The 27,469-nt window shown below is 36.0% G+C and overlaps 1 protein-coding gene across 1 annotated transcript in view; it reads right to left on the bottom strand.

Moving 5' to 3' along the window:
* FOLH1B (folate hydrolase 1B) overlaps positions 1 to 27,469 on the bottom strand; it is an 82,684-nt gene that overhangs the window by 54,967 nt on the left and 248 nt on the right. Inside the window, exons 2-4 of the mRNA XM_027848192.1 lie at positions 10,966 to 11,074; positions 6,946 to 7,132; positions 615 to 716 (exon numbers count right to left, since the gene is read on the bottom strand). Coding sequence (XP_027703993.1) covers positions 615 to 716; positions 6,946 to 7,132; positions 10,966 to 11,074 — 398 coding nt within the window. The remainder of the gene's footprint in view (positions 1 to 614; positions 717 to 6,945; positions 7,133 to 10,965; positions 11,075 to 27,469) is intronic.

The following is a 27,469-nucleotide window of genomic DNA, read 5'->3' on the forward strand; positions in this document are numbered from 1 at the left end:
TCTACCATAATACATAGGCTCTCAGATATACACTACTCCATTTTTTAAAAATTTCTACCATTCTTTCCCATTTCTATATTTATAATAGAAGTTAAATTACTTCACTGAGGTATTCTGTGGGTATTATTCAAATGACCACACTCAGATCTATCAAATTCTACTAGATGAAATGTGACTTTAACCTTATTGTCTCTTCAATGACATGAGAAATGCTGTAGGACACAACTTTAGGCTCCTTAGCAACATTACCAAGTGACTACAAAGATGATATCATCTCTCCAGCATCCTTTGGCACTGTCATTATAATCCAACACTTTCCTAAATAACATTCTTAGAAATTCACCAACCTGTCCTTTTTTTTTTCTGTTAGGTTTCAACATTTCATCTATGTGACATATAGTTTAAGGAGATACAACAACAAAAATTTGGGAAAACTATGTTGCCCAAGGTAGTTATCAAACTTTGGTATTTCTCTTTATATTTTATTCTTTTAAGAAACGGTCAACAGTTGTATTTCTGTGGATTGTTTTGGAAGACAAAGCAGATGAATGTTCAAGGCTCCATAAATCTATGAGAGAGACCCTCTATTATTTAATATTTCTTGTATTCTTTACCTCTGGCATCCCCTGTGGTGAAAAAGCACTAAAAGGTGGAACCACATCTGGAACATGTTCATATCCTGGAGGAGGGGGTTCAAATAATGATGTGTTGAAAATCTAAGAAGAAATCAAAGTTATTAAAACCCACAGTCAAAATCCGATCCCCCCCCCATTTTGATAGCAGTCTTATTTTGGTTCAATCTAATGGCCTTCCCATTAAAACTGGAACACAAGCTCTTGGTGGTGCTTCCATAGGCGTGGGAGGAGTCAAGAATCAAAATATGTAGTAAGCTTCTACTGACCTATTTACTATGTGTCCAGCACTGTGCTATATACTGTGGGAGAATACAAAAATAGTATAAGGCATCATCTTTACCCTCTAGGAGCTTTCAGATATAGTTAAGCAGACACATAATAGCAACTAGAAAAAAATATGTTTCATCAAAATTCAGAGAAGGTTAAGAAAAACAGAAGAGATAATAACTATAGATTTTTTGCTAAACATATTTGAGTCAATATTCCAGCGAAAAGACTGAAATAAAAGTGTTTTTTTTTTTAATATTGACAGGAAGTTTTGAAAATTTTGAAATAATGTGTCTTAAATTACCTTAGGAGTTTAGGAAGAGGAATAATGTATTATTTCACAGCTCACAATGGCTCAATGTATAACACTAGGTAAAATGCAAAACTGAACCAAAGTTGAACTGTACTAGAATGTACCGTCACATCACTCAATTTGAACTTAGTACTGATTTTCTCTTACTGCCAAAGTTATTAATATGGGGGGAGGTATTTTGTAACAATGTCAGGGGAAGGAGAATTTCTGTCACCACTTTTTGAGACACACGTTCCCTTTACCTCACCCCCAGTTTTAGAATCCTTGATTGAAACATATAGTGTTATCAAGAGAAACAATGAAAACAAGTAGGAATGGAGAATAACATTTCAAATTCAAAATGTATCATAAAGCAGTAATGATCATGCCAACTTGGTACTCTTTTAAAAAGAGGAAAATAGGGGCAGTTTGGTGGACAATGGATAGAGCATCGGCCCTGGAGTCAGGAAGACCTGAGTTCAAATCTGGCCTCAAACACTTGACACTTACTAGCTGTGTGACCCTGGGCAAGTCACTTAACCCCACTGCCTAGCCCCTCCCCCCCAAAAAAGAAAGAAAAATAGATCAATAGAATGTACTAGACAAGAGATAATAACAACAATAATTAATAATAATAGCTGGCATCTATATTGTATTTTAAGCTTTGCAAAACATTTTAAATATATAATCTCATTTGATCCTCACAACAACCCTATGAGGCAGATGCTATTATTATCTCCATTTTACAGAGAAAACTAAGGCTCAGAAGGTTGTGACAATCACGGTAGTAAGAATGTGAGGCAAGATGGATCAAAACTCAACTTTTCCTGATTATTGCACTCTATATTGATACTACTGGAGTACTCAACTTCTTAAGTACCAAAATAAGCACTATTCACAATAGGAATGACAATTTATTTTTCTCACTATCTCTGTAGTCCAAGTCACAGAAATCTTTATGAGGAGAGTGGCTCTGGTTGAGCCCTAAATGGCCATAATGTCTTACATTTACAAGTGCTTCCTATTTTCAAAGAATTTTTCATTATCTCATTATTAAGAACACTGCAAAATAGACAGGGAAGGTATTATTATCCCTAAACTGGGACTTAAAAGAGTCCTTGAGCCCAAGTTCAGCCAATTAGTAAGTGGCAGAATACGCCAGGAAACTAGGTGTCCTGATTCCTAAGCCATGGCTCTTTTCAATCCACTAAGCTGGCTGCGGGAAGAGGAGGAGAGGGATGAGCAGAAGGGGAGGAGGAGAGAAGTCACTCTCAGATGAAGAACAGGACTGAGGCAGAAATTCACCTTCACTGTACAGGGCAAAGTGCAAAAAATATTTTTTAATTCCTTTCAGCTTCTTAGTTTATAGTCAAGTCAAAACTACACACAATTTTGTACTTATTTAGAATAGCTTAATTTTTCATCAACATTTATAATTGCCAGCATAATGGAAATCTTTCTTAAATGTACAGTATTCCAGTTATTGTGATCTATATCTTGCCACTGGACCCAGATGGCTCCAGAGGAGAAAATGAGGCTGGTGACTTTGCACAGCCCTCCCTCACTTAAATCCAATTCACTTGCAAGTCTTGGCATCACCTTCCTGATGTCGGTCCTTTTTGAGAATGAAGGACAAATAACACTTCCCGTTTTCTCTAACAGTAGGTGGCACAGTTGGGCAGCTAGGTGGCTCAATGGATACAGTGCTGGGCCTGGAGTCAGGAATATTCATCAAGTTCAAATCTGGCCTCAGACACTTACTAGCTGTGTGAACCTGGAAAAGTCACTTAACCCCTGTCTGCCTCAGTTCATCATTTGTAAAATGGGGATAAACTGAAGAAGGAAATAGCAAACTACTCCAGTATCTTTGCCAAGAAAATCCCATGGATGTAAAGTTGGACATGACTGAACAACAACAACAAACAATATTTTGTTGAGCTCCAATATAATAACAAAATTCAGAGGATGAAAAACTTCTAGAATCTGAAGGGAAATAATAGAAAAAAGAATGAAGGAGGAATAGAATTTTCAGAAAACAAATTACATTATAAAACTGTAATCCTCAGTTAAAAAAACAGAAAAGCGGACTAGTGAAACATAATTAGAAAAAGCATAACCAACTGAAATCAATAACCCAACATTCCATAAACCCATAATAAAAGCTACTGGAAGATATCCCTATTTGTCAAGAACATCTGGGAAACTTGGAAAGCAGTTTGGAAGAAATTAGATTCAGATAGGGAGGCAGTTTGGTATAGTGGATAGAGCTCTGGGACAAGAATACAGGAGACCTGAATTCTCACCTCAGCTACTATGTTAAGCATTGAACTTGCTTTCTCAGTGTGAGGTACCTAAGCGGTACAAAAGATAGTGTTGAGGCTGGAGTTAGGAAGACCTGAGTTCAAATTTCACTTTGGACATTTATGAGCTGTGTGATCCTGGGCAAGTTAGCTTAACTATGTTTGTCTAAATTTCCTCAAATATAAAATGAGGATAATAATAACTCCTACCCCACAGGGTTTTGTGAGGATCCAAATGAGTTAATATTTATATAAAACAGCACAATCCCTGGCACGTAGTAAGTATTACATAAATGCTTATTCCCTTTTCTTCCTTTCCCTCCCCCATTGTAAGAGAGGGATAATTACAGCATCTCTATTGTAGGGTTGTTGCAAGATGCAAATGAGATATAACCCCCAAATACTATAGAAATGTTAGCTACTATTAGCTTCATGATTTAACAATGAAATGACATTCAAATTAATGAATTTTATAACTATTTGGTCTTCATTCTGAATGCTGAATTTCATTTGCAGATTATTCATAAATACCAAAAAAAAACAAAAAACAAAAAACAAAAACAAAACACCTAAATAATTTTACTATGTTACCTTCACACCATTATAAATTTCAAATGGAAAAATGATCCAATTATAAAAATGTTATAGTATGACACACTTAGAGAAGAATGGGAAATTATAGCTTTTGAAGCTGTTAAGAGAGGAAAAATATATAACTTAGAAAATACAGATTATAAAAGTCAAAAGACAATCTCATTTACATACAATTTAAAACTTTTACATAATTAAAATCAAAGAAGTTAGAATGAGAATAGATATATATTAAAATAAATGTTATATTTTATATGTTAAAAGTCTGACATCCAAAATCCATAGGAAATTGACACAAGATGAGTAATACCCCAAGAAAAAAGTAATCAAAAGGATATGTACAAAGTTTTCAATAAAAGAAATGCAAACTGTACATACCCATGTGAAAATTATTCAAAGTTACTATTAAGCAGAGAAAGGCAAATTAAAACAACTTTCACCTATTACCTTATAATCTTCAAATTAGCAGAGATAGTAGAGGATAGGAAATTTAAATGGATGGGGCCAAATAACAGACAGTAGATTTGGGGATTGGTCAAATCATTCTAGAAAACAATTTGGAATTATGCAAGAGAAGTTATGAAATTGGTCATACTTCAATCCAGAGATCTCACTACAGGGATTATATCCTTGAGAAGTTAATAACAGGAAAGAATCATATATTCATAGTATCATTACCATTGTGCGCAATGATTGGAGGAAATGACTGAACACTCTTGTATATAAATGGAATGGGATATTATTTTACCATAAAGAATAATCCAGATACTAGTAGCTATTATCTACCAACCCTTAAGACATTCTTCTTCTTTCCTCAATGAGTTCAGTGCCTGGCTCAGTTTTTTCTCTTCCCCTCATGTTAATGGACTTCAAAATACATATTGATGTTCCCTTCAGTGCCTTAATATGCCAATTGCTTGATGACCTATTCTATGACCCATTCTTCTACCCATGTATGCTACACACATATATGGTCATATCCCTGATTTTGCTATCACCGATAAGTATTCTACTTTCACAAGTTATGAACTCTGAACTTCCTTCATCCGATTATAATCCTTTATCATTTCATACTTCCCTATGCCTTACAAAGTCTAACCCTGATTTTCATCCTTAACCATAACCACTATTTCCATCATCCTTCTGTCTTTTGTGGGCCCGCACAAATAGTCCAATGGCCAACACCCTTCCTTGTATTAGCTACAGTCTCCTCCCTTTCTTATCTTAACCCTCTGGTGAACCCATTCTACAGTACCTTATATTCTCTAATCCCTTTGACTCCTTGTCCTATAGTTGTGGTTCAGTCCTTGACAACCCCAACCCTGGATTATTCCCAACATCCATTTTTTCCCCCTCATATTTATATAATATTAAACAGATATGAAGAAAATCATGAACTAAGTTGAATGGGTCCATTACCAATATATTTTATCTAATCTTAACTGAGCCCTCACTGCAGCAAGGCAAACGCTCTGTTTGCCTTCTAATTGATTAGCTATCCCACACTTTATGGCAGCTATTCCAGACTTTCTTATTTCTCCTTAAATCTCCCAAGGCACCTTTCCCACAACATCTCTAAGACCCCATCATGTACTTAATGAAAAATTTGCTGAAAACTCCCTCTTCTCCCCTCCTCCTTACCTCACACCACTTAGACAACTGGCTTCCACTATCACTTTACCCCAGTGTCAGATGAAGAGGCGGCCCTTTTCCATGACAATCCAAATGTCAAAATGTGTAATCTTGATCCCATCCTTTCCCACCTTATCCATTTGATGAACTCCTCTTATCTCTATTCTCTCTCTCTCTCAATCTCTAATCTTCAATTTCTCCATATCTACTAGATGCTTCCCTGCTGCATACAAACACACTTATGTCTTTCTCATCTTTAAAAAAAGTCATCTTGATCTAGCTATTCCCACTGGCTATGATATGATCTCCCTCCTCTTCTTGGCCAAACAAAATAATCTATATTCAATATCTTCACTTGCTCTTCTCTCACTCACTTTTAAACACTGGAATCTAGCTTCCAATGACTTTATTCAAGTCACTACCCATTCTGGACCCCAGTTTCCTCACCTAGTACCACTCTCTTATTTAACCTTCTACTCCTAACCTCCTATGAGTCCATACAGAACATTTCTTAAGTGACTGTTATCTAATACTGGTGTGTGTGTGTGTGTGTGTGTGTGTGTGTGTGTGTCCATCCCTAGGGGATATGAGATCATAGCAGGGATGGAAAGATCAAGTGAAGGTTTTATGAGGATGGAAGAAAAATTGGCAGATTTATAGGTACTAAATAAGCATCCAGTAGGAAAAAAAACCCAAAAAATAAAAAAAGTAGACTCAGTGGTGGACCCCATCAGAACACTTGCATGAATTTTTCCACCTTCATTCAGCAGTATATGCGTAGGAACAAAGGTAGCAGAATTTATACGAGTGATCCATGGCTGAGGCTTGGCAAATGACTATCAAGGGGTCATGGACATAAGACAACAAGACAGTGTAGATTTAAACTAGCTCACCAAGAGGTCAAGATGAAGAAAAGAGGAGAAAGTAGCTAGTTGCAGGGGTGATGACCTGGGAAACAATGGTTTGGATGAAGAATAGGGTCTGATATGAGAAGCAGAGGTAGAGGCAAAAAGCCAACACACTGTGATCAGATAAAGGAATTTCAGAGTTCTTAAACATAGAAGTAGTACATTTCTTGGTGATGGCAAGATCAAGGTAAAGCTAAGGTTGATAGATAAGGTTGATAGCTTACTAAAGTTGTCATGTACAAGGGTCAATATGGATAGGCTTTGTCTATCTTTATGTAGGATTTCTTCTGTGGTACGCAAAAACAACCGATTTCCCTTACCTCATTTCCATCTTCATCAATGATAGAGATATAGTTGGGATTAGTCTCATTGGGGTAGGATAAGAGGACATCATAGTGAGTAAGTTCAACCGAATCTAGGCCAAATTCCTTCCACTGGGATTGGATTTGCTTTGCAAGGTCCAAGTTTTGTTCCGTGCCTGCCAGATGTGGGATCCGTGTAAAATTACTAGTTGAGAAAAATGGATAACGGTTAAAAACAATGTTTGATTTGAAATATTTATTTTTAATTCAGCAGAATACAAAGAAATGTAAAAGTACTGTACAATACGTAATTCTTTACATATGGGTGAGATACCATAATTGTCGTCAAATGCAATCGCCATGCAGAGATGTGAATTTTTCCCACCAAATTCCTCAATTTCTAGATATACTTCTCGATTTCTATAGCAACTTGGAAAAAAAGTGAGGAAGAGAGAGAATCTGGGAGAGGCAGAATCTAAATTGAAATAAGGAGTTAGGAGACTTAGGTTTCCTAGTTCTATTTTACTGTGTGAATCACATAAATTCTCTGGGAATCAGCTTCTTTATTTGTGAAATGGGGCTCATGGGCCCGGCCCTTGCAGAGTTGTTTTGTGGAAGTGATATATGTATGTATATACATACTTCTTGCCTTCATTATCTCCCTGTACCAATCCATCCTTTAAACTCATCCCAGATTAATCTTTTTTTTAAAAATTTATTTTATTTTTACTTTATGGAATAAAACAAGCATTTCTACAACATGGTATTAAAAAAAAAGATGATTACACATGAAACTGCAAATCTATTATGTACAACTTGCCATTCCTTTTAAATATATAATAAAGTTACCATGTAAATTTCTTTTTCCCCCTTCCCTCAGATTAATTTTCTTAATGTTCAAGGCTAATCATGTCCCTTTACTGTTCAAATAAACTTCCAATGACCCTTATTACCTACTCAATAAAATCCAAACCCATAGTCATTTACTAACTTATGCTTACTCATCTTCCTACCCATTCTCTCATATATCTCCTTTTCATAAACAAAAAATTCTATACTTTAAGCTCTAGCCAGATTGGCCTTTGTCTTGATTCACACTACTTTTACATGTTTAGAAAAACACCCCATCCTCCAAGGCCAAGAAAAAAAAAATAATCATGAAGTTTTCTTTGATTTTCCTCTGCCAGAAGTGATACCTCTCTCCTTTGGGGAATTTTCTACTGCTTAATATCTCTTATCCACCTATGATACTTTTTTTTGATACTTTAATTATAGTACCTCACGTATATGTAAAGACTATGAATTTTCTTTTTAATTTTCTCCATATGAGGAACAACATAAATGATGGTATCTGACTAGGGTAAGCCTCCTCCACAGAGAGGAGGAGAATTTGTAGGTAAAAACAGATTAAACAGACTAGTAAGTCTGTGAGTACAGCCCCCGATGCCAAAGGAATTCTCTCAACACTCATGTGCATCCTTGCCTATCTTACTCACTAGAGGTATATTCAGAAGGTGCCTGGTGGCTGCTAACCACAGAATGACAAATTTGAAGAAAAAAAAAACTCCAAATGCCTTTCCCTTTTTGAATATGATACAGTGCTGGCCTTAATTGCTCTGGCCACTCAGATCCCGCCTTCAGTTCTGGTCTGGTCTGGGTTCTAGGAACTACATTTGCTGGTTCATTTCTAATAGCTATTTAGACATCTGATAGTTTGGGTAGCCAATGCAGAAGACTTCTATAAGCAGCAATGTTATCTTTCTCATGTGTATGTAGTATTGGTAGTTTATAGACCATTAGTAAACCAAATATTAGTATGGAGTGGTGTTGCTGCTCCTTGGGATCCAAAATAAGGTAATATATTAAGCAAAAGCATAGAAGTGGAAAAGTACAAGATATACACGAGGGACAATAAAACAATCCAGTTTGTATGGAGCATAAAATAACTTGAGGGTAATAGCTTGAGATTAAATACTGCTGATGCTAATATGTGCTAATAATATGTACGCTATTGCTAATATAGAATGCTTTGAATGACAGACTAAAGAAGCTGCACTTTAATTGGTCTGCAATTGAGTTTCACAGAAGTGTTTTGATCAGAGAAGTGATTACTAGATCCATACATAAGAAAGAAAATGTGATGGTGCTATGAAAGATGGATTGGAGTGGGGAGAGAAAGTAGGTGGAAAGACCAGTCAGGAGGCTATTATAAATGGTAAATGGAAACAAGTGCATCTATTCAGATGGTGGTAGTAGAGTTAGAGAATAGTGAACAGACGCAAGAGATGCTGCAGAAGTAAAATCAGTAGGACTTAGTAGATATGACAGGGGAAGTAGAGGGAGGAAACAAATATTATTCCAAGTTTCTGAACCTAGAACACTGGGTGGTTGCTTGGTGGGATCAATGATACCATTAGAGCAGAAAAAGCATTTTGTTAATATATTTGGAAGAAGTCAGTAAGCTATAATCCAGTCCAGTAGATGATTTTTTTTGGGAGTGGGGAAGCAATTACAGTTAAGTGACTTGCCCAGAGTCACACAGCTAGTAATAGTCTGGAGCAATACAGGAAATTCAGCTGTCTTTCAATGAGTTTCAGCCTTTCTCCAGTCAATCAGCAAGGAGTTGACTGAAAAAATCAGCAACCCCAGTCCAGCAACTAAAGTCTTCTTGACAGCTGACCCTCTAACTACATTCTTTTTTTTTTTTTTTTTTGGCATTTGGGGTTAAGTGACTTGCCCAGGGTCACGCAGCTAGTAAGTGTCAAGTGTTTGGTCTGAGGCCAGATTTCAACTCAGGTCCTCCTGACTTCAGGGCTAGTGCTTTATCCACTGTGCCACCTAGCTGCCCCTACATTCTTTCTTTATATATGTGATGATATCACCTTGATTCTTTCCTCTGTCTCTCCTCCCCCCACTCCCTTTCTAAAGATCTATTCCTAAAAACAAAGAATTTTTTATAAAAAGAAGAGAAAAACATTCAGCAAAAACAATCAACACATCAACAAAGTCTGATGTTATATGCAATAGGTCACACCTTTTAATCCCAACCTCTGAAAGGAGGTGAAGGAAGGCTTCTTCTTGTATTTCTTCTTTTAGACCAAGCTTATTTTTCATTATTTTACAATTTTAATTGTTTTGTTGCTTTTTTCTTTCCATTTGCTTGGCTGTAGACCTGCATATTGTTCTCCTGGCTCTGTTTTACATAGTAAAGTGTTTTGTAAATCTCAAAACAGTACATAAATGCTAGCTATTGTTCTTATTCATTTAAAATGTATTACTTACCATATTTAATACTTTTTTTAATATTAAGATTCTTACTATTATAATTGAGAGTTATAAACTGATTACCTATATAGAGTCAAGAATCTTACAGATTAGATCGCTAGTCTGTAAGTGATTTTTAAGCATTTAGGTAACATACATACACACACACACACACACACACACACACACCCTCCTCATTTGCTAATCTATAAAAGGTAATGCTATTTATTTATAACAAGAATGTTATATCATTAATTTTTCAAAATACCAAAGACATCAGTGATTTTCAAGCAGAGGATGATTTAGAGGGTAACTAGTATGTTATAGAGAAGGAAGCTAAGGCCCAAAAAGGTTAAACAACTTGCCCAAAGTCAAATACATAGTAAATGAAAGAGTAGAGATTCACACTCAGGTCCTCCAATTCCAAATCTAGCATTCTTTGCACCTCATCACATTGAATTAGTCTCTATTTTTTTGTGATAAAGTATCTCTGTCTCCTACTCTTACTGCCACTTTGTTTCAGTCCATCATCAAACTTTGCTCCATTGAGTTCTCAAATAGAAGCACAGAAAGGTAAAAATCATGAAATACAGCTCATAGTATTTCTTAGACAGGCAAAATATGACACCATTACAAGATAATTCAACATGTATGCAAGCATTTAAATGCCAAGTTTCTTCTTAAATCAGTAATTCAAGATAGGGACATTTCTAGAAAGAACAACTATTCCAACCAATAACATACTGAATATTAATTTTTAAAAAATATGCTTACTATAAAAATGATTTGATGTTTTCAGCTTTCAGTTCATCCAGAAATACCTTCTTCATATTTCGGTGGGGAATTATGGTACTAACTTCACTGGTGGGTTTTGCAATCCATCCTGTAACACACACCCAAATTTCAGAATGAATTGTTGAGACATATGTAAATCCTTCTTTATGTTGTTAGTGCTTTAAAAGATATTAAATAATTTCATGAATTTTTTTAAAAGATTCATCATTGCCATGGTTTTGACATAATTTGGCTTTTGAAAGAAAAATCTTCATTATGTTACATTGTCCACATTTGCCAACATTGCTTAGCATCACCAAAAGATCATAAAATCTCTGAGACCTCAGTGCCAGCCTATACTGAAAAAAGACCCCTCCCTATACCATACCTGACAACTGTTTATTTAGTTTTTGCTCAAAGACCTCTGGTGAGATGGAACCCACTGTCTCCCAAGACAACTCATTACACTTCCATATAGCAATAAGTAAATAAGTATGAGTAAGCTTCTTGCTACATCAAGCTTGAACTGCTTTAATGCAAGGTACACGTACTCTCTTTCTTTCTCTCAGCTGCACCTGACATATCCTATTTCTAAAAACATTATTCCATAGCATGATCTTCAGGTTTTTCTCCATTCTGCTTGCTTTTCTCTAGCTGTTCTCTAGCTGACCAGGATTTTTCCACTCAAGAATTTCTAGGCCTATCACTATGTCTCGCAATACAGTCTAAGGTCCCATTATGCTTGTTTGCTATGATATATCAAAACTGATTTCTATTAAGGTCAAGCTACCAAAACTCCAAGGAATATACTGTATACTAAAGCTCACCTAACTTGTATTTATGAATTGATTTTCTGAACCCAAATGGAAAATACCATTTTAGTTCATTCTTTTTATTAGGTCCTGTCCAATATGAGAACCGGGTGAGATATTTTTAAACTTTAACTATCACCCAACATATTAGATATTTCTACTATGTTACCTGCAAATTCTATAAGCATGTTATTTATGCCTATATCCAAGTCACTGATAAAATTCTAAAGCAAAGATCCTTAGGGCCCAGAAACAAGGTAGAAACCTCCTTCCAAGTTAACATCCTTGATGATCATTGAGTCATTAATAAATACTTTTTTGGGTCTTGCAGAAAAAGGTCTGAATCTACATTATTTGAATTTCCAAATAATTCTATCAAGAGAGCCCTTCTGTAGTGGAGTTTCTCTTTTCAAATATCTTTTTTCTTTTTAAAAACAGATTTCAAACCTTTATAATTTGCAGATTTTAAAATGTGCATTCCAATAATTAAAATTATTTGAACAAGAAAAGGTACTGTGATTAATTGCATTTTACAGCTTTCCAGGACCTTGGTACAGTTCTGCATTTTACTTTACTAAACAACTTGACTGTAATTCTGCTCAGGTTCTTCTTTCCCCAATATGCAAGTTTTTTTTTATGCCTCAGGACCAAAACGAGCCAGAAAGGAAGATGGGGAGGCAGCACAGTAGGATCTACATGCCTTGTCATGCTTTGGTTTTCTTTGGATTTTAAAGGGGGCAGCGTAGCCATTTAAATGTGATCCAACCTCTTTGCATCTTACAAAGTAAAACAGCTAAAGGGAATAAAATTTAAAAAGCAACATTTATGGAATGTGTATATTAGCAGGACAGATTTCTCATGTCTGATTGTTTCTTTTGGAGACAGTGAATTTTTCTCTTGTGTTTCTGTCTTCTACAATTTAGATTTAGGGGATTTCTGAATTTCAGCTATAACTGGTTTGTCGGATGGTTTTACAGACTAAAATGCGATGGGCAGGGTGCAGCAGTAAGTCAGATCTCCAAGGTGGCAATATTGGCTAGACTGTCCTCTAGTCAAAATTTTCAGAAATCCTCATTAAATCATTCTTTTGGTGTTGGAAAGCTGTAATAAATGAAAAATTAGAATTCACTCACTATCCAGTTGCCATATCTCATTATTTAATAATTCATAAAATATTCACAATATAACTTTATTCATATATTACTGAAACATTTTAAAGGGCATTTGTCTTTAATTTTTTTCAAGGGAGTCTATATCTATGACAGGCAATAACTGATTTAAATTATAATGAGCTTGCTTTTTAGTACAATCCATATTATAAATGATGAGATTAGCTGAAGCCTTTCTGGAGATGATGAGATTCAAATAGACTGGTCAATGAGATAATGAAATTTAAATAGCCTGGTCAATGAAATACAAAACTAAAAAAAAAAAATCTGCCTGGGCAAGTGGGCTGAACAATGGAATGATGTGCCTAGATAGGTGTAAAACTCTGAGCCCCCTAGCCTACAGTGCCCCTGGTTACCTCACCTTTCTGTCCCTGATTACCTCATCTCTCTGCCCAAGGCATTGGGCATACCTCTATAAGAATAGCTAGCTTCAGGGCAGCTAGGTGGGCAGTGGATAGAACTCCAACCTTGGAGTAAGGAGAACCAGAGTTCAAATCCAGCCTCAGACACTTGACACTTATTATCTGTGTGATCCTGGGCAAATCACTTAACCCTATGTGTTATCAAGAATAAATGCCTTTACTTGATTTAGAGACAGCTCGAGCAAATTCGAGACACCATGACACACACCTTGCACTTCAACATTTTGGTGACCTTGCACCTCTTCAATAGACATCATCACAGCTGTCTTAAAATATGGAAGAAATAAAATACTATCTAATTTGAAAAGCTTTAGAGAGAATGACAGAAGGGTATGCTGTATTGCCTTACAAGCTAGAGAATTGAATTGAAAGAAAAAATGAGCCCATGGAGAACTTGACATGACCAACGAAGTGAGATCATCTCAAAAGCATTTATAGATGATATTGGAGGAACAAACTGACTTAAAATTCAACATCTTCTGGTGCTTTGGGGGCAAGCTACCAATGAAAAATGAAATCCTCAGTCAGAACATTTGTACTCCACTGATTTGGAATTTCTTTTATCATTAGAGTTGGAAGGAATGTCAGAGAATACAGAGTGCTTCTTGTCTTGAAGACCTGTCAGTGCTTCTGCCTTTTCCATTTTACCCAGAGTCTCTCATTTCCAAATGAAATCCCTATTGACTTTCAAGGGATTTTTTTCATATGAGAAATTAGAGGGATGAAAATTGAAACTAATGGTAAAAGACAATAACCTACAATGTGCCTTCAATTGGAATACTTGCAAGTATCTTTTTTTTCCCAACTTTTTTTTCAATCATTGACCTGGATAAGAGTATACATATGTAATCAAAATTTCAGATGGTATAAAGTGATATAGAAATTATTGGAGGTGTAACATTTAAAAAGGTTCGAGAAACAGTTTCTGGGTAATTTAATCATTTTATTAATAAGGCCAGCAGGTTATTAATAAAAGGATGGTCATTTGGCCATCTCTCTTAGACGAAAGACAACTATGGCTGCAGACAGTTTATGTACCCTTCAAAACAGTAAGTGGGCCATCAAACAGCAATCAAATCTAATTGGTTAACGTGTTTGGGGGTGGGTTATATTTAAATGAAGGACTGAGTTTCTCGGGATAGGAAAAGTATCTCAATACCAGACCTCCCATAGCTTTAGGCTATCAATTCAAAGAATGTATATCCTTTTCAACAGGGTGGGGGGGGGCTGAGAGTGACCCTAGGATGGAGAAATTATCTCTACTCAGAACCACCACCCCTCCTTTGGTGACAAAAGGATCTGTCTCCACACTCCTCTTTTGGCAATCTAGACAAAAGGACCTGTCCCCACCCAACCTTGAGTAGAACACAAAGGGCTTCCTCACCTTAGATTAAATTCCTTGCAAGTTTGGGTGGGGTCTGACCAAGATCTGGTAGAGTCAATGCAATCTCATTATCAGTGATATCCTTCAAGAAAAGGGAACTTTTTAAAAAGAGGAATTTAGAAAAAGGGGAGAACCTCAGAATCTCTCCAAGATATTGGTTACTAATAATCATTTCTCACAGAGGTCTGATATTAGCTCAACATAAGGAGAATTTCCTAACAATACGCTTGTCTAAAAATGTTATAGATTGCCTCTACACACAGTGAGTACTCCATAATATGTCTTCAAGACTGGATGACCACTAGTTGAGAGGGTTTTTAGATGAGATTTATCCAATAAATAATGGTTTGTCTATGAGGCCTCTTCCAACTCTCTATGATTTTCTGATTCGATCCTGAAAACAACCCGGTGAAGTAGAGCATGCATTACACAGAGAAGATGAAAATAGAGCAGATACGTGTTTGCCAAAAGTCAGATAACTGGTAAAACCAGGACTTTTGTCTTTTCTTCCATACCCTATATGTATGTGTGTGTGTGTGTGTGTGTATATATGTATATATGTATATATGTGTATATATATATATATATATATATATATTAGATGTGTATTGATTATATTCCAAGTTTATTTTTTCTTAATGGTAGAATTCCAGAAAAAAGAGTCTGACAGAAATTAGGTTTAAGGGGTAGGTAGGTGGCACAGTGGATAAACCACCAGCCCTGGATTCAGGAAGACCTGACTTCAAATCCGACCTCAGACACTTGACATTACTAGTTGTGTAACCCTAGGCAAGTCACTTCAACCCATTGCCTCAACAGCCCACCCCCCAAAAAATTTAAGAAACCTTGAATATTATGAATACAAAAGCACTTGAAAGCAACTGAAGGGTCATCATGGGGCCTGAACATGAAAATGTTTCACTTGTTAATAAATAAGCAACTTCATCATTAGCAAAAAACACTTAAGTCCTCTTATGTTTATGGCACCTACACACGATGCCATGTTCAAGTAAATCTCTCAGAAAACTTATGTCACTTACTGTGTGCTATATGAGCTCCATTAGTCTCTCCCATTCTCTCAAGTCTTACCTGCATTTACAATGGAAACCCATGGCTTAGCCCTATTTATATTAATTCAGTGATTAATTTATTGAATACACATTAAACTGAGGCAGAATTTCCAAGAAAAAAGAAAACCTTATGCTCAATTCAATTCAATGTTATCTTGTACAATTCCTGAATTGCTTCTTTTTTGTCTTTTCTCCAAGATGGTAGATTCTTCAAAGGCAGGGCCCAAGTCTTACATATCTTTCTATCCTCTCTAACCCTTCACTTTGCCCATAAAATAGTGATAATATAAATAATAGCTAGCTTTAAGGTTTGTGAAGCACTACATTATCTTATTTGATCCTCAACAACCCTGAGTGGTAGGTATTATTATTACCCTAATTTATAGATAAGGAAATTGAGCCTGAGAGAAGGTAAACGATTTGCCTAATGTTATACAGTTAGCAACTAACTGAGGTGGGATTTGAACTCATGTCTTCTTTACTTCAAGTCCAGCACTCTTCTCTACTAGGCTACCTATACAGTTCCAGGAACACAGAATATATACTCAATAAATATTTTGGCTAACTGACCTCTTCTGAATTACCATTTTTAGAAATCTATGTAAAAAAAAAAAGTAATAGGATCAAAGAATATATAGATTTATAAGGAACTCCAGAGATTATCTAGTTCAATCCCTTTACTTTATAGATGAAAAAACTGAGACCCAAAAAAGGCAAGTGATTGCTACCTGGTTACACAAGTAATAAGTAGTAGAATCATAGTTAAAATCAGATAAAAAAAAATTCAAATCCAGTAACCTTCCCACTTATACTATTCTCTTCAAAGTGGTGAACTGAAAAGAACATATGCTCTGTTACTAACTATTCTTGGGGAAAAAAAATCATACTACCTTTATGGGATTCATTTTCCCCAGTTCTAAAATAGATTGGTAGATTACATGATTTCTTCAAGGTGCATCTCATGTTCTTTGATATTTTATGGTGAATCCATTTATTCATTATGACATATCACCTTCTCTGATGAATTTCATCTGAATTCAATAAACAAATAACTGACTAAATGTATATGTGCTAGATAAAATAATCCCAACCTACAAAAAGTTTACATGGTTGAGAGAGGGAAGAGGAGAAATACAACATGTACCCAAATAAGTACAGAATAAGAAAAACTGAGTAGGGAGAAAAAAATAACAAGTAGATGTTTCAAAAAAGGCTTCACAGAGGAGGTGTTCACTGAGTGGAGCCTTTGAGAAAGACAAAGATTCTGAGAGGTAGAGATAGGAGGGAATATATTGTAGGCAAAAGATATAGCTTATGTAAATGCATGGAGGGAAGAGATGGATGCTGGGGTTCAAAGATCAGCTCAGACTCTAGTTTTGTGGGAAACAATGTATAAAGGGGAAGAATAGAAGTAAGTCTAAGTATTTTTATTCGAATTTGCCTTCCCTTGGGATTGGACACTAGGCCCTCTGAAGTAATTTCTATCTTTGCACCCCATAGTCCAAGAAAGATAAAAGGAATGCCCATTAAAATTAGAGGAGAACAGAAAGGTCTTTTTCAGTTATGAGTGGGGGAATAAATCATGAAGATAAGTCAATGTCTTTTATAGGAAAGAATAGCTAAGTAGGAGGTAGCATAAGGGAAGGGAAAGGATACAGAAAGAATTTAGTGATGTACCATTTACTAAGTCTGAAAATGAATGGTAAAGGTTTGATGATTCCCATAATCTAATTCAGTGCTTAGCAGAGTACTTAGCACATAGCGACATTTAATAAATTTTTATTGACTACTGGAAGTAGAGGGAGAAATCTTCAAGAGAATGTGATATGGGCAGTAGAGGAGAGGGTCTAAGACTGTAGCACTAGAATTCAAGGTAGTGTATCTTCAGATTGGGAGAAAGGATGCCTCTGAAATGAATTTACATGGAGAATGAGGTATGTTTTTTCAGTGGGCAATGGAACATTCATGGTTGCTCTGGTTTAGGAGAAGTTTGCTAAGTGAAAGGAAGCCTCTCTTGGGAGAATGTTGTGCATGTATGGTCACCTTCTCATGAAAAGTGAAAAGATATGTGAGTTCCTAGGGGACCTCAGATTGTTGGGTAAGACAAAAAGCCAGAGAAGGGATGATATTGCCCTTGGGAGGGACACTGGGCATGGTGAAGAAAGAAGTGTCATTGTCTATTTCTATTTTCTAAATCTGAAATTCTTTGGCCAATAAGCTTCATAAACATATACTTCATTACTAAATGAGGGGTTAACTAGTTATTTGTCCTAATGCAACTGTCTAATCTTCTAAGTTGTATAGAAGGTGTTATCCTCCATTGGAAAAGGGAGTTTCCTCAACAATGAAATTATAGGTCCAGTCTCTTATCTCCTGTGTATAACAACTTAAGGGATGAAGAAATGTGTTTGAGGATTCTGACGAGCAGAATTTAACGTGTCAGAGGAAGGGGATGGAGAACAAAGTGTGTATAACAAATTGATTAAGATGGCTAAAAACAAGACTAGAAAGATAAGAAAACTGGATTCTTTATTCTACCAAAATAAAATACATTTCAATTGTCTTATGGTGTTAAGAGAAACTTATTTGTAAAAAAGACTCCTACATTTCAAAAGAAAATCATGTAATAATATCTAAGCTTCAAAATACCCACTGAACAAAAAACTGCCATATATCACTAGGCTATAAGCTCCCTTTATAATACATTTGACAGAAAGCGATAGTCTAGTTCTACTTTTACAGTCAGCAGGGAAACAAGCAGAATTAGTTACCTGGTAATAAAGTGTCACTAAATACTGGAATTGAACACATCAAACTGAAAAGCAACTAGGCTGAATGCCACAAAGATTCTCATTCCCTCTTGTTATGATTTTGTCACTTGTACTTAGGCAATTGTCATGACATCAGCTGCCCTCTGACTAATACAACAAACAATGATACAACTCAAAGAATTGTCTTGAGGATGTCAGTTAATATTTCTAAAGCTAAATATGATCATGATCGACTTTCCCCCCAACTCACCCCCCACCCCCGCCAAGAAAAATGCATTTTTTAAAAATTCAAGCATAATCTGAAGGAAAAAAAAAGAAAACCCTTAAAGTTCAGTAGAGGGAGCTAAGAACAATGAAAGATTAAAAAAAAAAATCAGGATTTCAATGACCATTAATAACGTACAGAGGAAGAAACAGACTCAGAGATGTTGAGTGACTTGCTAAACATCAGTGCAATGATAAGTGAATGAATGGGGACTGACACCCAGGTCTTCAGGCTCCAAATCCAATGTTGTACAAAACAAGTAAAAAATGGTACCATGAAACAATACTGCTGTTACTATATACACTGTTCTCTTAGTTCTGCTAATTTCACTCTTCATTATTTCATGCAAGTCTATCTATGTTTTTCTAAGATTATCGAGCTCATCATTTCTTCTACCATAGCAGTATTCCATCACAATCATATAACACAACTTCTTCAGCCATTCCCCAATTGACAAGCATCCCCACAATTTCCAGTCCTTTACCACCACAAAAAGAGCTGCTACAAATATTTTAGAAAATGTAGGTTCTTTTGCTTTTTCCCTAATCATCTTGGGAAACAGACCTAGTAGTGGTACCTCTGGGTCAAAGCGTATTATTTTAATACTGTTTTAAGAACAATTTTGGGGGCAGCTAGGTGGCACAGTGGATAGAACACCAGCCCTGGAATCAGGAGGACCTGAGTCCAAATCGGGTCTCAGACCAGACACTTGACATTTACTAGCTGTGTGACCCTGGGCATGTCACTTAGCCCCAACTGCCTCATCAAAACAAACAAACAAAAAAAAACAACAAACTTTGAGTGACTAAGGCATTTTGACTATTATAAATACCCAAATTAACTACAAAGGACATAGGAAGAAAAATGCTACCTGCATCCAGAGAAAGAACTGATAAATAGATGTATAGAATGGTTTTACATATACATATTTATGTCTAATGGTAGCCATCTCTAGGGTGGGGGGGAAGAAAAAAGGGGGAAAAAAGTTATATGATGACTATAATATATCTAAAAGGCATAGCAAGTTGTACATAATAGATTTGCAGTTTCATGTACAATCATTTTTTTTTCTATTATACTATGTTATGGAAATGCTTGTTTTATTTCTTAAGTTCAGAATAAAATAAATTAAAAAAAATTTAAATGGCACCATAAGAAGTGACAGCTAATATAGATAGAATTTTTTTAAAATTCAAATATTTCTCAAAATATTAGATTGTTCACAAAGCATAAGTATTTGCTCACTAAGTATAAGCAACCATATTCTTCCTTTTCTTAAAAAATAAACAGAGAAAAGAAAAATAGGCTATTACTAAAGAGACCCTCAGACGCTCACACTGGAAAGATTTTTGCCTTTCTCTAGTTTTTATTAGTTATAGAAATATAGTTATTTAGATATTTGAAAAGAAGATTTAAAAGAAGCAGGTTTTGAATACCTAGTCCCCAGGGAGGTACATTATCTGATCAATACAACTCTCCAGTAAGCATTCAGAGCTCATTTCAAAGCCTGTATAAATTATCTATAGGTACAACTATTTAAAATCTGAGGAAACAAAGGTATTGTGAGGGTGGAGCTGAAGAAGGAGGCCACAAAGACAAGATCTCTGTGCTCCAGGCAATGTTTGGGGTAGAAATTGGGCAAGATGTCAACCCCTGCCTTTTCAAAAGGAATTTTATAATAGTTTAGCAAACTGCTGGTGATAATATTTCTGGTAGTGATAGTGATCAATGGCCAGGTGGGTGGGGAGCAGAGATATTTTAATTGTCATTTATCAAAAGGGCCCAGTACCCATACTGGTGAAGATAGATTGTGCAACCATTACACCTTAATTTATATGATATTTTACAGTTACAAACATTTTAAAATACATTATTTCACTACAAGTCAATGGTAAAATGATACCTGGCACAGAGAAAGTATGTACTAAATATTTATTGAATGAACAAATGAAATAATATAGCACACCTGCCTTTTAGGAATGAGGAAAGTGATACATACAGAGAGAAAAAGAGAGAGAAAAGGTTAAGGGGCTTACCCAAGGTAAAACAAAGGTGAGTTAGAAGTGAAATTCCATTTTTTCTGACTTATTCTGTTGCCCTTTCCATTACACCATAAATTCTCCATTATCATACACACTAAACCACAAGAACACAATAATTCCTTTCTCAATGAAATTAAAGGTAAGCTCCTTAATATGTTTTTCATGACTTCATTTGTATAATTGACATCATACTGCTTTCCTTCTCAATGAGTGGGGGAAAGGCCAGAGGGAAGGAAAGAATTTGGAAATCAAAATTCTAAAAAAAGAATGTTAAAATAAATAAAGTACTTTTTAAAGGCAAGCTCCTTGAAGGTAGTGACTGTCTTTTGCCTCTTTTTGTATCCCCAGCACTTGGCATAGTGTCTGTCAGATAGTAGGTGCTTACTAAACATTTATTGATTAATAAAGATAGGAAAGATGACACAAAACTATCCTTATTTGCTGATGACATGATGATTTACTTAGAAAATCCAAGGGAATGAGCAAATAATAGCTTCAGCAAAGTTGAATCAATCACTTAATCAATAAATATTTATTAAGCACCTACTATGTACCAGGCACTGGGCTAAGACTACAAAATAAATCCACACAATTCAAAGTATTTTTACATGTTAACCACAAAATCCAGGAGACAACAATAAAAAGGAAAGTCCTATTCCAAATAATTACAAAGAACATAAAATATTTGGGAGCTAATCTATCAAAGCACATACAGTACTAGTATAGAATAAATACAACATGTTCACTTAAATAAGCTGGAAGAATATTCAGTGCTTATGGCTATGCTCTGATAATATAATAAAAATACATTACCAAGTTAATTTATAGATTTAATGCTATGCCAATCAAATTACTAAAAGGATAATTTACAGAGCTAGATAAAATAATAGCAAATTTTACTTGCAGAAACAAAAGATCTAAGATATCAAGAGACATAATGGAAAAAATAAGGATAAAGGGGAAACAGAACTTCTAGACCTCAAACTATATATAAAAACAATAATCATCAAAATCATTTGGTATTGGTTAAAAATAAAGAAAAATAGATGGACAGAAAAGACTAAATATAGACCACCATCTTATACCATATTCCACAATAAATTAAAAATGAATATATGACTTGAATATTAAAGTTGTTATTTAATTGTTTTCAGTTGCATCCAACTCTTTGTGACCCCATTTGGGGTTTTGGCAAAGATGGTAAGAGCAGTTTGCCATTTCCTTGTCCAGTTCATTTTACATATAAGGAAAGTAAGGCAAACAGGATTACATGACTTGCCCTGGGTCACTTAGCTAGTAAGTGTCAGAGGCCAGATTTGAATTCAGGAAAAAGAGTCTTCCTGATTCCAGGCCCAGCACTCTATCTACTGTGTCACCCAACTGCCCTGAATATTAAAGACTATACCATTTAAAAAAATTCAAAGAGAAACAGATGATATATCTTTCACAGCTATGGATATATCAATTTTTCACCAAACAAGAGAGAGACACAATTACAAAAGAAAAAATGTAAGATTTCAGTTTCACAAAATGGAAAAGCTTTTGCACAAACAAAATTAATACATTTAGGATAAAAAAAGTAAGCGGTCCACTTAGAAAAACATCTTTATATCAATACCTCCAAAAGTTTTACTAAGCATTTGTGTGTATATACATATACACAAATGTATACACATACACACATAGTCATATCACATGCAGAACACAATTAATAGGATTATAAAAGACTAAGAAGCCAACCCTAAAGAAAAATGGTTCAAAAGATATAAACAAACTGTTCTTAAAAGAGACTATTAACAACTATATGAAAGAATGCTCCGAGACACACAAAAATAAGAGAAATAAAAATCAAATGAACTCTGAGGTTTCACCTCACACTCAACAACGGTCAATGTTGGAGGGACAGTGTAAAAAGACAGACACACTAATGCACTGGTTTTGGAGCTGAGAATTTGTCCAACCATTCTGGAAAGCAATCTGGAATTATAAAAAGAAAGTGATAAAAATGTCTACTGCAGCAGAGATATTACTTCTATGCATATGCCTTAAAGAGGTAATTCACAAAAAGGCTTCAATACATACTAAAATACACCAATATTTATAGCAGCACTTTTAGTCGTAGTAAAGAACTGGAAACAAAGTAGATACTCAACAACTGAGAAATGGCTAAATACATTATACTATATTAATATGAAACAGAATATTAATATGGCATAAGAAACAATAAACAGCGATACAAAGAAGCATGGAGGGAGGAAACAAAGCTTTATTAAGCACTTACTATGTTTTAGGCACTGTGCTAAGCATGATCCTCACAACCCTGGGAGGCAGGTGCTGTTCTTATGCCCATTTTACAACTGAGGAAACTGAGGAAGATAGAATTTAAATGACTTGCCTGGGTCACTGCTTATGTAGGGAGACCAGATCTGAATGTAGTGCTCTACCCACTAAAGTCCTTAGGGGAAGGGAAGAGACAGAAGGGAAGGAGGTAAGGGATAGGAGGATAGAGGAGAGAGAGGAGAATGGAGGGAGGGTTGAGAAGAAAGAAGTGGATGGCTCTTCCTGGATCCTTTTTTCTTTATATATCCTCTCTTGATCATCTCATCTCTTCTCAAAAGGTTTAATTACTTTCTCTGTGAAAATTATTCCCGGAGCTATATATTCAGCCTCAGTCTCTCTCTTGATCTCCACTGTTGCTATTGGACAGATCCAACCTGATGTTCTGTGGGCAGTTCAGACTTAGCATTTTCAAAATGTAATTTATTATCTTCTCTCCCCCAGAAGAGAAACATGCTGGGTAGGCAAAGTAGGGGATAGGGACTGTACCTGTAGTTTTATTAATGTAGGGAACCCCTAGACATGGAAATGCACCAACTTGGTCAGGATCACTTAGATCTATTATGAGTAAGAGGTTGACCTGATCCCAAGTCTATCTATTCACTCAGCCACCATGCCTTTCAGTCAAAGCAGAACTAATAGAATAGGCTCTTTCAGTTATTACTTTCAAAGTTCCAGTTAGAATGTTGGTGAAACAGAATAATGGTATGTTGACTATCACACAATTGTGTTTACTAGATATCTCCCATGGGATAAGTTTGGGGCAGTAATTTGCATAAGAAGTCTCATCCCTGGGAAGTTACTGAATTCTGCTGATGTCAATGGAGTGAGGGTACTCAGAGTAACTCCTATGGAGATATTATTTCTTGAGAAGAGCTGAGCTCAAAGGCAGTTCATGAGGTAAAAAATAGTTATAATTAACTTATACTTTGATATAAGCTTGCTTAGCTAAGCCCTTTAAAGCTTAGCAAGTCCTTTCTTCATGACACTAGGAGGTGAAGTAGCAGCATTAGTATCCTCATTTTTCAAGTGATGTTCAAAAAAGCAAAATTAGCACAGATTAAACTATCAGATTAGCCAACACCAAAAAATTGAGCTCTTGAAAGGATAGGATAAAAGGCATCAGATACGCTCTGGTAGGGGATTGCCTGTGTATGGTTATTAGGCTGTAAAATCCCCAAGAACAGTCTTTTTGGGGTACCCATGCGTTATGCCCAGGGCAGTATAAGAATACCATATGCCAAAGTGAGGAAAGAAACAGAAAATCACCAAAAGGAGAGATGGAGGAGGGGGAGGAAAGAAGAGATGAAAGTTTTTTTTTTTAATTTTGCAATTTTGCCATTGGCTAACTTACTCAGTAAAATGAAGTATTTTACTTTATTATATTCTGTTCTCTAATTTTCCCCAAACATTGTATGATATTTGCAATACATTTATTTTCACTTTTAATTAAAATATATGAAAAGAAATCACATATTAGTTCATCATTAGATTATCTGGGGAATTTTAATTGCTTTATTGAAACTTTTAATAAGTGTTATTCTCCTCAAAGAAACAACTTTGAATTCTGTAAACAACTGGCTAGGAAATCTGGCTAAGATTCTACAACTGATCTGTTCAATAGAACTGTTCAAAGTTCTATTCAATGTCAATAAGCACTTTTAGATAGATATGCTGACTAGGCTGCTACTCTAGCCTGGAGCTACATAATGTATTTGTATAGTACCACCTGTCAATTAACCTCTAATCAAACCTTACAGCTAAAAGAATTCTGATAAACTCATAGCACACAAGGATTACAGAAAGGGGGATGGGAGTAGAACTCCAATCTTAAACTAAATCTCTTCTGGCTCAAACAGGTATTTTATTCATCATGAACTGGGCCAATTTTAAATCTTAATATTTAGGGCTGAAAGGATTTAGAACTCAAAGATCATGTTGTCTAACATTCTCATTTTACAGATGGGGAAACTGAGGCTCAAAGGAGAAATAGATGACTCAACAGTTACCAAAGATTAATCACACAGATATTTAGTAGAAAAATTAGGACATGAAGCAAGGTCTAAATTGGAGATCTAATGTTCTATTTTATGTGTTGTATTTGCATCCCAAATGCTTAGCACAGTGCTTACAGCACATAGTACGCTTATTGACTGTGATTGATTTCTACTAGAGGGATGAGTAACCTCTCATTTTCTGAACTGTGTTTCTATCCTAAACCAATTTAGCTAAACTTTGTTTCAAATAACAATCTGATTATCATTTTTTGGGGGGGCAGCTATTTCTTATATCTTAGCAAGAATTTGCATTTGTTATCCTGGCAAGAATTTGTATTTAAAATCTTATCTGGGCTTAGATTCTTAAAATCTAGCCACTGCTGGGATTCCTAACTCCAGCCAATGCTTAGACTCTTATAATCCAGCCATGGCTCAGATTCTTAAAATCTAGTTACTGCTGGGATTCTTATAATCTAGCCACTGTTTACCCATGTTCAGACTCCTTAAGAGTCTGCCCAATAAGATGGATGTTCTAATAAACCTTGTCTTTGGCTGAAAGAAGGCTTGGATCAAATTCTTTCATGCAGGACCCGTGTTGTGATTTTGGGGTCCCAGGACCCCTGAACCCCCAAAACCACATCATTTCTGTATATAAGGTCCATCTTGTCACCATTAAGAGACTGGGATTCTTATAATCTAGCCACTGCTCAGATTTTCACAATCTAGCCAATAGCCCACAGATGCTCAGAATCCTTAAGAGTCTAGCTAATATGGCAAATCTTCAATAAACCTTGTTTTTGGCTGAAAAAAATAAAATAAAATCTTATCAGTAGTTGGGGAATCAAGAGATTATGACATTGGAAAATACTGCAGACCTCACTGTTACAGTAAGGCAGGTGGAGGGCTGAAGGAATGGAGCTCATGCTTCAGACCCAGACTGTATTCCTCTATGTCTACCTTGGTTCACTCTAAATTGAAGTCAATTCAGTGCAATTCTATTCAACAACCATTAATTAGGCATCTTCTGTGTACAAGGCACTGTATTAGGTGTTAATCAAACCATCATACTGGCCTATCCCAGATTTAAGATGTATATGAGGGTACAGAACTAGATAATGATAATGTGACATTTATATGGCACTTCTCTTTGCATATGCCAGCCCACCCAAGCTTCATACAGTCTTGTGGAATGGGTATTACAGGTAATATTAATCTTATTTTGCAGGTGAAAAAGCTAAGGCTTAGAGAAGACAAGCAACTTGACCACGGCCACAAAGCTAGTAACTGTAGGTAGTGGAATATGAACTTGGATCTTTCTGTGACTAAAGTCCACCACTTCATTTATCTGCAAGGGCCCTTCCAGAGTTAACATTCTATGGCTCCGAAAGTCTGCAATTTTGAGTCACAGCCTGTAAGATATCCCAGGAGAAAAAGAGAGGTACTTTGGAATTTTGGTATTTTTACTTAATGGTAAGTACCTTCAATAAAGACGTATAGGAGCACTAACGACTCCTAAAGGGCAGGAAGATTCCAGCACTTCCATATGAGCTCCCTTTACTCCCAATGAGGAAAAGTGGTTTAAAGAGATTTGACATGAATCTCCAAGGACCCGGAGGCATGCTACTAGTACATTGCATACAAGCAAGCAAGCTGCCAAGCACACATTTTCATAACCCCGGAATATTGCTGCTAACAAGTCTATCAGCTAATGTAAAAAGGACCTTTCCGTGTGTGTACTCCCTAGGTATGGCATCTATCCTAGGTATTCCTGAAAAGCAGGCTGGGCCTCGCACGCGCAGGATTGCAGGGGTGAGAGGCATCACGGACGCAGATAGAATGGACCGGCTTCACGATCCGTAGCCAAGGCCCAGGATGGTGAAATGGCATGCCCCAAATCACACAGGTGGTCTGAGCTAGGATCGAAATTGAGGCACTCTGACTCTCTCCCACTACGACCCCGCCTCCCAGAAGAAGCACTGTACAGACGGGTGTAATTACTAATTCTTTGAAACTAGTAGCTCGGGAGAGTTTAAGGATGCAAGAATTACCTTTGGGAAGCAAGGAGGGGAGGAAAGATTTAAGCCTACAACTGCCCCAGTGTAAGCCTTGAGCTGACTCTCCATTTCACATCCCTAACTAGCCCTTTCCCCTACTCCGCTTCTCAGGGATTGAAGAAGAGGGTGAGCTAACCGGGCAGCCCCAGGGAATGATGGGGGAAACAGGACCTGCAACCCA

The sequence above is a fragment of the Vombatus ursinus genome, unplaced genomic scaffold, assembly GCF_900497805.2.
Source record: "Vombatus ursinus unplaced genomic scaffold, bare-nosed wombat genome assembly UNPS02005659.1, whole genome shotgun sequence".
NCBI classification, from domain to species: domain Eukaryota; kingdom Metazoa; phylum Chordata; class Mammalia; order Diprotodontia; family Vombatidae; genus Vombatus; species Vombatus ursinus.